The sequence below is a fragment of the Echeneis naucrates genome, chromosome 16 (genome assembly GCF_900963305.1).
Source record: "Echeneis naucrates chromosome 16, fEcheNa1.1, whole genome shotgun sequence".
NCBI classification, from domain to species: domain Eukaryota; kingdom Metazoa; phylum Chordata; class Actinopteri; order Carangiformes; family Echeneidae; genus Echeneis; species Echeneis naucrates.
The window spans coordinates 1,911,043-1,926,248 of NC_042526.1; the positions used below are offsets into that span (position 1 = coordinate 1,911,043).

The following is a 15,206-nucleotide window of genomic DNA, read 5'->3' on the forward strand; positions in this document are numbered from 1 at the left end:
ACACAAACAAATATATCCATTGTTAAAAATCTGAGTGATCCATTCTGGTAATAAAACTGTCACTGGGCAAAAAAACAAAAACAAAAGAACACTGGATTATATTAAATTTTTAATGTGCACAGCGTTATATTATACAGTAAAAGCAAGGAAGAGGCGAAAAAAAATCACTTTTATAAAAATATCACCTTTTGAGCCTAAAATACTCATTTCAAGAAACAGGTGCTGTGATTTTACCATCCCTGTGAGAAGACAGCAGGTAGACTGAAGGTGACGGAGTCAAAGCGAGCTTAGTGTCTCTATAAAAACAAGACCCCCCCCCCCCACACCCACCCTCCCCGTGTCAGTTTGATGCCTTTCAGGATCACGTCCACAGTCGAGAAGCGTGCAGTGAGGTGGGGGCAGTAAAAAAGTCATCAGGGGCAAAGTTATGACCAGATAACAAAACAAAAACTCATCTGGAATCACACATTCCGCCTCACATTGTCTTTATTCCAATGCATTAACCTGCGTAAGTACCACAGAAAAATCTCCACACGCACAAAACGCACACACACACACACTTGTTGTGTGCAAAAGTAGCTGTTAGTACTCTTCTACCTTTGCAAAGAGTTGAGTTATAAAGAAAGGAGATTTTCATTCGTGCTATTCACAGAATACTTCCCCATAGATTAGTGCACTGGAATGAGGCCGTAGCTTGTGAAGCCTTATTTTCACCCATACAGTACATGTAGGATATGAAAAACAACAGCACTGAAACTTCATTATCGTGTAGAAAAGAAAAAGCATTCACTACAGAGCCATGATGATGATGATGATGATGATGATGATTCACCTAAAAAATAAAAGGTCACCAGAACAACTCTCCGTCGATGATGAGATCCGTAGCTGAGAGGTTTTGCTGCAGTGAGAAGCCGATGCAGGGGAGCTAGATGCAGCTGGTTGGCAGCAGGCGTGGCGGCAGTGGACGGCTGGCAAGGCGACGCAGGTGCATGCAGGAACGAGGGCAGGTTCAGTGTGTCAGACTGTGCTGGGAGAGCTGAGCGAAGGTGGGGGGGGGGGGTGTTTTTGTTTTTGTCGGGGGGTTGGAGGTCATGTGGGGGCAACGCTGTGCTGCCCGGCTCGTGGTGTTGTTTTGGTTTTTGCTGAGTCAGACAGAATTTGGCAGCTATCTCTCTCTCTCTCTCTCTCTTTCGCCCTCCAAACTCCTGCCTCCCTCCATCCCGCCCAAAAACAACAAACAGTGATACATGCTCATATCGCCTGTTCACACAAATCAGTCAGAGTGATGAGCTCTCCACAGAAACAGTAAGAACTTAACAGAAGCCAGACGTGAAGCTTGGCTGCCTGCTGGACGCAGTTAACAGTGAAGAATAAAACACAAAACGAACTATGGAATACAAAAAGACAACAACAACATAAACCCAGGAGAAAAATCTTTTCATTTCCTGTGCCCCGCCCCCCCCATCCCCATGACACCAACACTGGTGAGAGAAAACAGTTGGTAGAAAAAAGGGCGATGGCCACACCCCCCTTCACCTCCAAACAAGCCCCGCCCAGATCTGGAAACATCCCACCTCCCGTTTTCCAGGAGCTCTTTTTTTTTATTTCTTCTTCTTCTTTTCCGTTTGCAAATTTTCCCTCTGTTGTTTTTGTAGCTCCTGCCCTCCCATCCCCTCCTCCCTCCTCCCTCCCCGCCTCTTTCCGTTAATCCTCCTCCTTCCCTTTCGGACGCTACACCTCCTTGGACAGGCGGACCCGGATGCTGCTGAGGCACTTGCCCATGGCCTCGAACAGCGGGTCGCAGAAGGTGTGGACGCAGATGGAGTAGACGCGGCTGACGCAGTGGATCTCGATCAGGTAGCTCTTGACGCACGGCACCACGGCCCAGATGTGCAGGAAGGACAGGATGGCGAAGAAGATTCCCCAGATGAGTGCGAGGGGGATGCCGACCAGCGCCGTCAGCAGTCGGTAGCACCAGTACTTGGTGACGGTGAAGGTGGTGAAGCTGGCTTTCCACACGCCGTCGAAGCTGTAGGTTCCCGCTGGCTCGGCGATCACGTCCTCGAAGTCCACCTGAAGAAGAGAAACAGTTTAGACGACTGACAGAAACCAAAATTCTTGATCTTTGATCAACACCGTCAATGAAATGTTTCTGCTAATCTTTAGAGTGACCTCCGAAGGTCAGAGCAGATATTTAACCTTTATAATAAGTAAAGATAACAAAAATAAAACAAAGCCTTTTGGAAGCGTCCATGTTGTTTTCCCATCACAACTCAAATACACACAACTTCCCAACTTTGGAAAACAGATGAACATCTCTTAAAATAACAAATCGTTTAAATTTGAAATAAACTGAACGGATCAATCAATTATCTGTAAAATCAATAGCGCAAAAAACTGAACTTGGCTGTTATAGTTCATGTGGAATAACAATAATCATTTTACACAGTCAGTCTGAAGATTCATAGAAGTTCATAGAAGTGAAGACACGATGATTCTAACGGAGGACCAAAACAACTTTCGTTTAGCCGACCAGACAGCAGATCGAATCAGGACCTGCTGAGAGGTTTTCGGCTTTTAAGGTCAAACAGACTTCGTTTCACATATGTCTCTTTGAAGAAGAAGAAATAGTGTGAGTAAAATGAATAAAATAAAATAAAATGGCCCGATGCAGTGCAGACTAAGCCGAACCCTCCTCCTCGCTCACTGCTACAGGCATACGTCAGTCCGCTGAGATGGAAGATGGAGTACCTGCCAAAGTCTCCCCTGGCACTGACTGGTACACAGTCCAACCTCCAAAACTGATTACAACACCCACTATCTCTGGAATCTGTCCGTTCCGCAAATCATCTGCAGGTTTTTGGTCTCGAAAGCATCCACATTCACAATAGACAGATCTGTGAGGTGACCGTGTTTTCTGAATCCAGGAGGGGCGTGGGGGGGGGGGGGGGGGGGGTTCAGGTCGGTGCACGGTCATCTGACGGACGAGTGATCTACGAACCAGGACGGGCCTTTAATGGGACGATCCCTTCGGCTGCTGCTCCGCGGGCAGGGCCAGTATTTATTTCAGTTATGTGGAGACTGTGTCTTGTCCACTAATGGATGTAATCATGTGGCTGTCGTTAGTCACGAAGATATTATCACAGCGTCACACTGATGGTGAGATGGAAAAGTGTCATGTTCGAAAGCTGTCATGCACATTCAAAAAAAAAAAAAAAAAGCACACAGCTTTATATTTTTAACATCAATGTTGAATGTTTGTACATTCTGGGAAACGACCTTAGCTGTTTCCTTTGCTCCCATTTAGATGAAAATATTCATTTCACTCTCATATCTGTCTGTTAAATATTAAAATCCAGCGGCTGGTTAGCTTAGCTGACATTAGCATGCAGCGCTAGGAGCACTTTGGCTTTTGCCAATGTGTTTGTTTCAGTTTGTTTTTAATCTCCTCAGACAGTGAAGCGTTAAAACTGTTTCCAGTGAAGCGGTGCATTAATGTTGGTGCCTGTTGGATGCATAATATAACTTTATTTAATTTATTTTACACTATGAACATGTGCTACTTTTCCTCTGGGACTGAGCTCTTTCAACAGCTGAAGTGCATTTTTTAAATCATTTATTTTTTTGCCTTGAAACAGCTTGTAAGTGCAATTCTTTAACGCCGGCTGCAGCATAAAGCCTCTCTCACAGCACCGACTGGCGCAGCTCACTGCAGCCACAAAACCAGTGTGGCGTCCGTTTAATTTTTCCACAGCTACAAATTTTAAAGTGGAGCCACTCTGCGCCAGTTTCCAGAGCTTTGATTGGGACTAAATGAGAGCCTTCTGCAGAGCGGGACAAACACAACCACAGCAGGATTTTAGAAAGTTTTTAGCTTCATGAAGTTAAACTGTTTGTTGCAGTTTTCTTTAAAAACAGAAAACAAAAATTGAAATATTTTGTCGTGTAGGAAACATTATGAGGAAAGTCATTTTCTAAAATATTTCTCTTTCTTGTTTTGTAAGACTGCAATCACAAAAATCACACAAATCAAAGTACACTTTCTTCTACTTTTTGGTCGGATGTTTAATATGAAACAATGGCATCTCGGGGTCAGCATGTGACCGGTCGGCATGGCAACTGTACTATTGAGTAAACAAGGAGACGGGCTATTTCCAGAGCTCCATCTTCAGGCTGTCAACTATGCTTGAATAGACAAAGTGGGTCTCCGGAGCAGAAGGCCGGAGTGTGCTGCATTAATGGACTGTGGTAGTCCGGGGGAGTGTTTGCTTTGGTTTCAGGGAAGAGATTAGTGTGAGTGGCAGCAGGGACATACATGACCAGCAGACACGGACTGAGGAACTTTCGGCTAATTTAAACAGGAATTATTTTCCATCCTGAGCTCGACCTGCTCTCACTTTTGATGCAGAAGTCATCCCAACAAAATGGCAGTTACATTATCTTATATCATCGTCGCCTGCCTTCAGAAAATGATCCTTAAAACTAGCCCCCCCACCACCACCACCACCACCTCGACCCTTCATGCAGTTATCCCAAAATCTGCTGTGTTTTTATCAAGACAATCAGAAAAGTCTTTAAGTTGGACGGGGGGTCTTTGTAAAGCAGCACAGCTTTTCACACATGGAGACGTCATCCGTCACTGTCGTTGTTGTTGAATTTGCATGAAATTTGGATGGAAACAAATTTCACTGCAAAGAGTTTCATAAGCACCAGATGGCTCAAGCCGTTGTGTGCCATGTGTCATCGCTTGGGCCAAATAAAACCAAAAAACTGGAGCTAAGAGACTTAACATAGAATGAATAAAATGATAATCAGAAAGAAAACGATCAACCAGTCGTACGCTCCGCAGCGCCGTAGGGCGTGTGTCATTCCTCTGAGTTTGACCTCCACGACCTGCTGCAGCTCAAACTTCTCACAACTCCCTCTCAAAAATTTTCTCCAGTGGGGGCATTTTCCCTCCACTGGCTGTCGGCCTCAGGCTCCTCCTCTCTGCTATATAAAGACCCGCAACCTCTGCAGAGGAAAAAACTCGCCACATGGATGTCGGTAATGGAACTTGTTTGATGTGGCCCGGTGATTGAGGCCAGCTGGAGAAGAGCTTGTATTCCCTCTGATTACAAGGATGCAGCGTGTGTGCACGCAGAAGCATACAATATGTCTGAGTACACACTCCACACATTTACGTGTGAGTGCTGTGCGTGAGGGCGTGTGTGGTCGCGGTGGATTGCAGAAGGAGGCTCGCTGGATGGGATTCCCTCAGCTTGAGCTTTTCATTGAGCGCATGCTTGACCTCAAAGCACCTCAGAGCACACAGCGTAAACTAGGGGCTGAAATTCACAACACACACAGTTCTTAATCACAAATGAATAAGTCAGAAGCTCGACTGCGGTTAGATTTAGCGCACGAGAACCTCCGAAGGACGTCTTCATCCGATTCTACAGTTTAGTGTGAGAACCTCCGAAGGACGTCTTCATCCGATTCTACAGTTTAGTGTGAGAACGTGATGAGACCGTTCGAGTGAGCCAAAGCTAGCTAGTTAGCATGCTAGCTTCACTGCTAAAAAAAAGATGTGATAGAAACAGATGACAGAAACAAGATTGTTTTCCATCTGTGGAAAAATCTAAATTTGATGCTCAACTCAACATTTTTCTTTTTCACTGGAAACCGAACAGCTGTTGATGCTAATGTTAGCAATGTAGCAACAAAAAACGAAAAGGTGGACAAACAAATAAAGATGAATATAATAAAGCTATAATTTATATTTTATGTTATTATACTGATTGGGTGCTTTAAGTATAATTTAAATATACAAAATATTTATTTACAGTTGCAGCTGCCTGATAAATCTGAGGAAATAATGATGTCTAACATAAAAATACTTAAAGTAAACGGCACATAAATGGATTTGCACTCTGGTGAGAAGCCTCCTAATGTTTCCTTCAAGCAGTCTAAACTTTTACAGCCTCGGTGCATGTGATTCCAGATAATTTCAGCAGCGGTCTGCTGAGTTGATTAGAGAAGGGTGGGCCAATCATAAAGCTCCTTTCTATTCTGAGGCTGGAAGGAGAGTCTGACTCACTGTCACAATGGAGGAGAGCTGGGAGGGAGAGCGAGGCAGAGGACGGAGAAAGAGGAGACTGAAATGTGAATTCCTTCAAGAGGAGAAAAGATTGAGCAGGAAAAATCTCGACCTTTGCTCCTCTTCAGGGAGCAAAGCTTCCATTTTGAAAGTGTCCATGTGGCAGAGCTGGAGGAGTGCTGTCTAACTTTGGCCTTCACTTTTTAAATAATCTGCCTCCATTCCTTAAAAAAAAAAAGAAGTAAATGAAGCGCCAAACTCAGGTTTGAAACAATAAGTCTCATGGGAAAAGGCCTGCCTCTAAAAAGGTATACTATTTGACTTTTTGTGTTTGTATTTTGTCAAATCAGTGTCACGGCAGTCAATCTGCAGCATGTGGTCCATCCAAATCAGCTAAATCCTGACAGGCTGACGGGCCAACAGAAGGCAACACATGCAGATCTGCTACCATGACGCAACTACAGGAATGTCAGGAGGGAGGAGAGGAGCAGAATGGGAGGAAAGGAGGGAGGAGAGATGGGGAGTGCTGAGGGATATCCCCTCCGATTAACCAGCTCTTTGGCTGTTTCACTGTTTTAATATGGCAGAGTTCAGGCATTTCAAAAAGCTCCCACGCAGGGCGCAGTTTGACCTGATGCTCTGATGTTTCAATCTGCCCCAGCTGGGCTGACTGAGCCGGGCTGGGCCGGGCCGGGCTGGGCCGCGTCAGGTGGCTTCCAGCGCACCACCCACACCCCCCCACCACCACCCCCCGTCAACTAAAACAAAACAAACACTCGGTATTTATGTGGCCAGGCTGCTCCCTTATGGAAAGAATTCTCCTTTCCCGGCAGCTCCGACGGTGGGAAACGTCCAACAACAGGAAATTCGTGACGTTTCCTCCGTCTGAGCGAGGATGTTCAGCTCAGACAGACGCACGGACACTTCGACATTTGTCGTGTCTGTCCACTGAGAAGTTCAACACAGCTGGAACACAGCTGGAACCGGAGCGCGCAGCTTGTGCGCAAAAGCGCACAGCCGTTTTGGCAGAGCGGGTTTGATGAGTTTGCTGTGACTGCGGGGCGGCTCCTCTTTAAGTGAGATAAAGTGAGAACTGTACAGCAGGTGCTCTGGTGAAGTTACGGTTCAAACAACAGAACCTGCTCAACAATAACAAGAAAAGAAACCCAAAGCTGACTCACCTTGACAACGTCGTCGTTGATGTGTTTGGGGTCCCGGTTGACCAGGTCGATCTCTTTGGTGTGGATGTCCTCCATCGTCTTCTCGTTCAGACTGTCGTTGTCCATGTCTTTATTGTTGGGTTTGTAAATGTTCCCTTGCTTTCGGATGAACGGTGAATGCACAAACTCCTGTCAGAGATCCGGAGAGAGAGAGAGAGAGAGAGAGAGAGAGGAGGCAGAAAAAGGAGAGAGTGAGGAGGAGGAGGAGGAGGGACAGTGTGCGGCGCGCTGAAGGGGGGTGGGGGGAGAGAGACTGGAGCTGCGAGCTGCCAGCCTGCCTTACAAACGGGGATAGGCCGAAATGAACAGAAAGTGGTGCACCACACCCCTCCAACCAGCCGCAAGGGGTCCTCACCACCCAGCCAGAAATGTAATATCCTCACAGTTTATCCAACACCTACCTGTGAGCACGGCAACCGCTCCAAGAAATGCGCAAAAGCGCGCAGTCCAATTATGGGCACGATCTCCCTTCAAGGCGCCACTTCGGCACTTATTTTGACCTCACATGTCGTTTCCACCTATATTTGTCATCCTCCTCGTCAGTAGGTGCTCACTTCTAACGCGGAGCTCTCGGCTGAGTTTCCGCGTCCGCCGCTTTAAAAGCAGCAGTTTGTGCGTCAGGACTCTGGAGGTCTTCCCTCAAGAGAACCTCCAGCGCGCCCTCATATCTGCTCGCGCCTCATCGTAGTGAGTGTTAAAGCACCTGATTTGCTCTGGTCCAGGTTTATGACCGAACTCTGCTGTTGCAGAAATGTGTGTGTTCAGTCTCCTTTGCGCACCGAAATGTCGCGTCGGGTTTTCGGTGCGTAAAAGGACAAACGGTCAGTGAGTTAATGGGGATCTGAGCAGGTAACAGCTGACACCCCCGTGCTAATGCGAACTGAATGGCTCTTCACATTCCATCACTTGGTGTGGGAGACGCGTTCATAGGTGGGTGACAAAAAAAAAGGGACGAAAATAACGACTGGCGTTGGAAAAGAAAAAGAAAAAGTCCCTAATAAATGTGAACGAGAAGCGAGAATAATGAAAAAAAAAGGCACAGAGCCGTACTGTACCTCCTCTGTGTCGCCTTCCTTCCCTTCTCTTGTCATGCTGTTCCTCAGGTTTGGACAGATTGCCGCGGTGAAACGGCACTAGAAGATAATATAGGAAGCTGTGTAGGAGGCGTGGAGGCGCGCCGAGTGGACCGGGGTTCTTCTCCTGGTCTAATTCTGCCCTCCTTTTTTTTTTTTTTGAATGCCGGAGCTGAGAGAGGGGAGACCTCCTCTGATCTGATCGGAGTCACCTGTGAGCTCAGACAGCTGAACCTCCTGGACACGCTGCTCTCTCACTAAGAGCAGAATCAAGTCAGAGAATAATAACCGCGCCAAGGTGTGGAGGTGCGCCATGCCTTCGCCCAGGGGAGAGGAAGAGAACAGCCTATCCATACATACAGTTATGGCACCTGAAGCCCTGCTGGTCACACTGGTCTGTGTACATTCTTGCTCGCCTTGGAGTGACACCAGCTGGCACTCTCAGCCATTTTCTGTCAGTGTGTGTGTGTGTGTGTGTGTGTGTGTGTGATGGGTGCAACTTTATTTTCAGTGCAGAGAATCAGTGTAACAACCGCTGCTGGCTCACGTCCTGGTGCTGAAGTTCACTATTACATCATGTATCTGATGCCTTTCAGCAATTTAGGAGCAGCTAGGCCCCTTTTCAAATGCATTATGGGTAATAATTGATCTAAAATGCTTTACAGGTAGTGAAATATCTTTTCTGTGATATCAGCACGGATGAGAAACATTTACAACCCAGACTCTAACCCTCGTGGTCCCAAAGAACTGTGGGTTCATCTCTGTGGGTTTTCTAATCAGTGTGTCAAACAACAGACAGAGAGATCTACAGCCAGTTAAAAGAAGAAGAAAACTCCTCTCGTGAACAGATTATTGAATTCTTCTTCTTTATAAACAGAGAGTAGGAGTTCTGGAGAAATGAGAAAAATGTGAAAAGTATCCCCACATGCACTCGCTCTGCAGAGGGTGTGGCGCTGGACTCAGCTCAAAATAATCAAATGAGCACCTGCTTCACTCAGATAAGGCTGCGACGGACTCACAGAGGAAGCTGCATCAGCAGTTTCGGACCTGAAAGCAAACGCTGACATGTTGTCATTGAAATATTGTTTTTGAGCTTTAACGGCTCTCACCTGAGCGTCACGGTCGGAGTGAATGGTGGAAAAAAAAAAAAAAAAAAAAAAAGGCAGTGAAGTATCTGCCAACACGTCACCACATTGTTTTAAAGACAATTTGTGAGCGTGACGCTGGAAAAACCTCAACATGTGAACGAGCAAACAAAACAAAACGATGACTGCTCTTTGAGAACAGCTGAAACATCAGTCAGATTTAGAAAGAAAACACAATCTAAAGCATGAGCTCTGTGTCGGCCGGCACTGCAGGGTGGAGACGAAAGGTCAAAGTCGCCACCGCTACTGAGTAGCCGGTCGTGTTAGCTGGAGGTCAAAGGTCAGACTTCCCTTTACGACCATTTATCCTGAGAAATAGCAGAAAACATCATTGATGCATCGAAAACCAACTTTGTGTCGTCATGGACTGTGATTGTCGCCCAATCCATTACAGCAAATATTTACCAGCCAGAAACCGCAACACAAAGCTGCATACCAAAAATGTTTTTTGTTATTTGTCGTGATGGTTAACGCTTTGGTTTGTGGGTTCCGACCCACAATGCCCCTCAGAGGGCAGCCGCTCATGCTGCCTGTTAGTATTCTGCGCAGAAACAGGTAGAAACGCTGCGCAGGCCTGCAGGTCGAACAACGAAGCCTCGGGTCATGTTCCATGGACCCACAGCTCATCTTTGTATAGGAAAGTGTCTTATGCAACCGCAGAAAAGTGATTTATGAGACCGCTCTGACACAGAGCTGCATATCCAAACCACACTCATCTTCTCTGACAGGAAGGAGAAACCAGCCGTAGGAAAAAAAATGACCTTGAGGAAAAAGAAAAATCTGTATTTCCGTCACATCTGTCTTAAAGTGTGAGTTTTGTCGAGCCCGGAGTGAAAACATGGAAACATATAAAAGCACATACGTGTGACATTACAAGGAGCTGATTTTTATTTAACGCTATTTGTTGTGTATCGTCTTGCTTGATTTTTCCTGACGGTCAGCAGTCCAACATCTGTGAATGGGTTTAAAAAAACAAAAGCACACATCATCTCTACGGCGTCAGACGTCGGCCTGGCTCTGAAATGTGAACGCCCCTCAGCTGTGATCCTGCGGGGCATGCGCTCTTCTTACTGCAAAATGAGTTAAAGGGTTCATCGCCAACTTTAGAAGTGTCTGTCTGTCATACAGTGATTACTTCACCTTTAATTACTGAGAATAGAAGCTTTAGTGAGAAATTACACAAATTTAACAATGTCAATTATGATCAGATTGAGCTGTGAGATTAAAGTGCCTCTATCAATTAATATAATCTAGGTTGGATCAAATTTCTGTGTATATTGATGAGCTTTTTCTTTTTTCTTTTTTTTTTTACTTTTTAAATGTTTTTCAAAATCTCAACACTGTTTTTTTTTTTTTACTTTTCTGTAAACAGCCTCCGGTAAACTGCCGCCTGTTATCCAGGCAGGTAGCGTGACGTGTTCCTCATAACCTGGAGATAATAATGTCAGTCTGCACGCAAATGAATGAATGACTGAATGAATGCAGCTTTTAATGTTTTTATGGCTGCACAGATTTGCATTCAACACATGGCACACAGACAGATTAAATACAGATACAGTACGCGGCGTTAGAAAGTACAGTCTGTCTGGTTATCAGAGGCAGGTTTGCACCTGTAAGGACAGCATTAAAGTGCACGGTGGAAAAGAAGCTGAAACCTCACTGGGAAGCACAAATCAGACCTGACACCTGCAGCACCGAGTCTCTCTCCATCACTGTCTAACTGTCAGCTCGTTCAGCTGTGCAGGCTTGTACCTAAAATCCATCTTTATCATGTCCACAGCAAAAAGTAAAACAACAGGATCTTTTCTGGCTGCAGAAATTCTTCCCGCTGCCTCTGAATGAAATACGCACATGCCGAAATCTCTTTCAGGTCAATTCTTTCCCAATCAAGAATTAGTCATAGCTGCATCAACAATAAATTAGAAAAGCCACTGCTCTTATCCAGAACATGTTAATTTTACTGTATGAAAGCTGATCCCAGCCTGGCGGATCAAACAGCCCGTAAATGTGCAACAAGCTTCATCTTAGCATTTAATTTTCAGTTTTCAGAACTGCTCCGTCTACGCCGAATCTTTTGCAGTATATACACACAATATATATATATATATCTATTTGAAAAGCAGAAATAATAGCACATCTTATTGACTAAAACAATAAAGCTGCACGGCTCTCTCAGCAACGAAGTTATGGAATGAAAAGAATTATTTTTTGGTCACAATCAGCAAAACAACTCAGCTTGAGGCGATGAAATATGAGCTCCTCTGAAAGTGTCAGTTTGTCAGAACAGCTCGTGTTGCTGTGGAGATATTCAGGGTCTGTTGGTCCTTTTGGATTTTTTGGGTCAAATGCAGCTAAAATAGGTAAAGAAAAGCAACATTTTGTGGAATTATGAATACTCCTTTGATAATAAGGTCAGTGAAATGATGTCGAGGTGGCCCTGATCTGAGACATTCCAACAGTTTGAAGGATTTATACCGGACTGTGTGAGAGCTCATGAGCCTCGTTCCCTCTTCTATTCCCCAGCATGCTTCTCTCTGCGTCAGTTCTCTGCGGTCCTGACTTGGATGGAGGAGAGGATCTTTCCCATGCTGAGGAAGAGCGGCCTGACGAACATGTCCGTCAGACTCCTCCACACCACCTGCACAGAGGGCAGGAGCATCATGCAGCCGTGGATCGTCGGCATCACCAACCTGGAAGGACGAGGAACGCAGATTATCAGATTATTATCATCGTGAATTTGAGCCACCCTGAATTTCGTGTCTCTGTTGATTGTCGTGTTTGCCACAACAGTTTAAGTATTGGAGACAAACGTGTTGAATATGATATAAATGATAAAGGACGGATCCAGTCATGGTTTGTCTTATCGCAGAGTTATTGTACTATAACCAAATTTCGATGTAAATGATCTGTGTGCGGAGGAGCACAGCAGTTTAATGCTGTTTAAGGTTGTGGGTTCGGTTCCCGAACCCACAACCACAACGGTGCGGAGGAGCATAGCAGTTTAATGCTGTTTAAGGTTGTGGGTTCGGTTCCCGGTCTCCCACCGTCCAAAGACTCTAAACTGTCCGTAGGTCTGTCTGTCTCTGTGATGGACTGGCGACCTGTCCATGGTGACCCCGCCCCTCGCCCAGAGTGAGCTGGGATTGGCTCCCGCACCCCCACGACCCGGAAACAGATAGAAAGAGGACTGTGAAAGCTTGATCTCCCTTCCTGTTGACCACCTCAGTATGCAACGAATATCTGAGGTGGTTTCATCCTTCACGCCGGCACGGCGGAGCCACAGCTCCTCACCTTACCCGGGGTCAAAGGTCATGCGAAAGCAACTCAGCACAGTGCTGCATCTGCATGTGAAGAATGTCCCACTCTGAAAATAGGCCAGCAATCTGGCAAAAAAGGGCACGGGGCGTTTTTTCCACTACTTTTTTTTTTTTTAAACTCCACTAAACAAACAAACAAACATTCCTCCACAACTTTCCACTTCGGAGTTGTTTCATCAGGTTTTAATGAACGGGGCTCTTTGGGATCGTGTCCTATACGCTGTATGTATGCACACGGAGCCTGGAAGCACCTGGATCACCTCACAGCAGCAGTGACACAACTATCCAAATATGAGCACAAAAACAAAACGTTACATGTGACGTTAACGGTAAAAATAACTTGCCTGTGTTTTCCCACAGAGCCAGAAAAGGTCTGCAGGAAAGCAGCAGCAACTGCTGTGATGTAAATCAGGTCTTTTCTGCTTTAGGGCTGAATTTATATCAATATAACTCTTTAAAGGTGGACTGGCAGTTATAATGTACACGTATTATAAGTTCTATTAAAACTTTTTATCATTTGGCATCATTACAATGCTCCTATTGTGTAGAATTATTATTAAAATTGCCGTCTTTTCATTTGAAATAGCTCTGAGTTGTAAATAATCTGATGAGGGCTGACTCAGGATCAGATGATCCGGGTCCACCTGCAGCTGGGGCAGGGAAGACCTCCCTACCAGATGTGGATGCAGCTGAGCACCCCGAAGATCAGCCCGAGCAGGAAGGCCATGGGGACGGCCAGCAGCGTGCTGAGCAGCCGGTAGAAGATGAATTTGACCAGCTCGAAGGCGGCGTGGCTTCCGATCCAGACTCTGTCGAAGCTGTGTGAGGAGATGGGTTCAGCGATGACATCTTCAAACCCGACCTGTTGGATCACACCAAACGAAACAAAACAAAACAAAACAAAAATGAGGCAGATTAAAAACACATGGAACAGGGAGCAGAGGCAGAAAGGTGCGCGGAGGTGATGGATTGACGCGCAGGCGGCCACTTCCAGGAATTCACGCCTCGCGCTGCCAAACAGAGTTCGTGGCGTGAAAAAAATAAAAAATAAAGCAAAACAATGAGTTTGTCGGCTGGAACAGCTGATAATTCATCACCCGCCGCCACTGACTGGAGCAGTTTCACTTTCCAAGAGTCGCCGAGAGTCGCGGACTTTACCTTCAAGTGCGCGTTGATGTCGTTTGGATCGCGGTCCGGTTCCGCCGCGTAAACCTTCCCCTTCTTCGACAGGATGGGCTCTATCGACCTGTTGAACTCTTCCTCGTCCATTATGATGCTGGTATCCGATTTCTCCTTCTCCAGACCCATGTCGGCCGGTCGGACTGGGGTGGGGGGTTCGATAAGAGGGGGGGGGGGGCGGCGGGTGAGAGCAGCCGGAGTCGGTGCGCACTGCGCTGTGCGCCGGACTGAGCGCCACCCCGCCCCGTACTGTAAGCAGCGCAGCGTGGAGCAGAGGAGACACAACAGGCTCTCAGTCACTCCAGTCCTCCAGGCTCAGCAGGCCGAGCAGCACCCCCTCCCTCTGCAGACATGTGATGATCAGCTCAGCGATAAGAACCTGCAGCAGGAGCTTCTGCTCATAACTGTAAAAAAAAAAACAAACAAAAAAACACCTTGATGCATTCTACAGAGAAAATAAATGATGTTTTGGAAAACGCACCCAACTGTACATTTGATTTATGGTGCAGAAAGCATCAGTCAACAACCCCCCCCCCTCCGCTTGTTGTGTTTGTTTCCACAACACTATAAAAAGCTGCTTATTCTTGTTGATTTCGCTGAACTCTCAGTTTTCTCTCAGGTCCTGGTTTTGTGTGGATTTATTGTGCGTCTTTGTCTGAACACAGTCGACCTGCCATCATTGTTAGAGCAGCTGCAGGCCGGTCTTCAGATGTTGAAACAGGAACCTGAACAGGAAGACTTTCTGTGGAGGGCCATGGTGTTTTTTTTTTTTTAATCTGACCCTGAGAAACGCACGGTGTCTGTATGGACCTAATCCGTATCACTTTTTGGTGGTCACCTCAGTAAACGTGTGATGGCATCATGGGAAAGCTGTGAACGACAAAGGAACAACATCAGCAAAACTAAAGGAAGACGCTCAGACGGTATCCATCTTGGATAACCTACTGTAACAGACACGGTTCAAAGATTAGATCCTCTAAAGGAGCTACAACAGCATTTTTCTGTGTTCAACAAACAAACAAAAAAAAAGGGCGGGAAAGACAGAACAAAGTGTTTGATTGATCTGATAAAATATGAAGCTAAGCTAACTGGCTAGCTCACAAGAATATGACGGCTGTGTTGTGTCAGCTTCCTTCAGTGTTTTCTACTGATTCTCTTTTTATTACACAAATATCCAGCTCTGTGGTTTAACT

General features: G+C 46.0%; 2 protein-coding genes across 2 annotated transcripts; both read right to left on the minus strand.

The window, feature by feature from the left end:
- Positions 1-469: 469 nt before the first annotated feature.
- On the minus strand, positions 470-8,678 carry cav1 (caveolin 1). The gene is made up of 3 exons (XM_029523828.1): positions 8,355-8,678; positions 7,261-7,428; positions 470-2,073 (listed from the first exon to the last, which is right to left on the minus strand). The coding sequence occupies exons 1-3, from the start codon at positions 8,388-8,390 to the stop codon at positions 1,732-1,734; spliced, it is 546 nt and encodes a 181-aa protein (XP_029379688.1). The 5' UTR covers positions 8,391-8,678; the 3' UTR covers positions 470-1,731.
- A 1,704-nt stretch (positions 8,679-10,382) lies between these two features.
- On the minus strand, positions 10,383-14,254 carry cav2 (caveolin 2). The gene is made up of 3 exons (XM_029523242.1): positions 13,993-14,254; positions 13,509-13,696; positions 10,383-12,207 (listed from the first exon to the last, which is right to left on the minus strand). Exons 1-3 carry the CDS (start codon positions 14,140-14,142, stop codon positions 12,057-12,059), a joined length of 489 nt encoding a protein of 162 aa, XP_029379102.1. The 5' UTR covers positions 14,143-14,254; the 3' UTR covers positions 10,383-12,056.
- Positions 14,255-15,206: the final 952 nt, after the last annotated feature.

What these genes read in the sequence shown, in the direction of transcription:
- cav1 (XM_029523828.1), bottom strand. Translation starts at nt 8,390, where the DNA reads ATGACAAGAGAAGGGAAGGAAGGCGACACAGAGGAG. An exon ending in AGGAAGGCGACACAGAGGAG is followed by an intron (nt 7,429 to 8,354) that starts GTACAGTACGGC and finishes GATCTCTGACAG; the next exon opens with GAGTTTGTGCATTCACCGTT. An exon ending in TCAACGACGACGTTGTCAAG is followed by an intron (nt 2,074 to 7,260) that starts GTGAGTCAGCTT and finishes TCTCTTCTTCAG; the next exon opens with GTGGACTTCGAGGACGTGAT.
- cav2 (XM_029523242.1), bottom strand. Translation starts at nt 14,142, where the DNA reads ATGGGTCTGGAGAAGGAGAAATCGGATACCAGCATCATAATGGACGAG. An exon ending in ACATCAACGCGCACTTGAAG is followed by an intron (nt 13,697 to 13,992) that starts GTAAAGTCCGCG and finishes GTGATCCAACAG; the next exon opens with GTCGGGTTTGAAGATGTCAT. An exon ending in CTCAGCTGCATCCACATCTG is followed by an intron (nt 12,208 to 13,508) that starts GTAGGGAGGTCT and finishes TCGTCCTTCCAG; the next exon opens with GTTGGTGATGCCGACGATCC.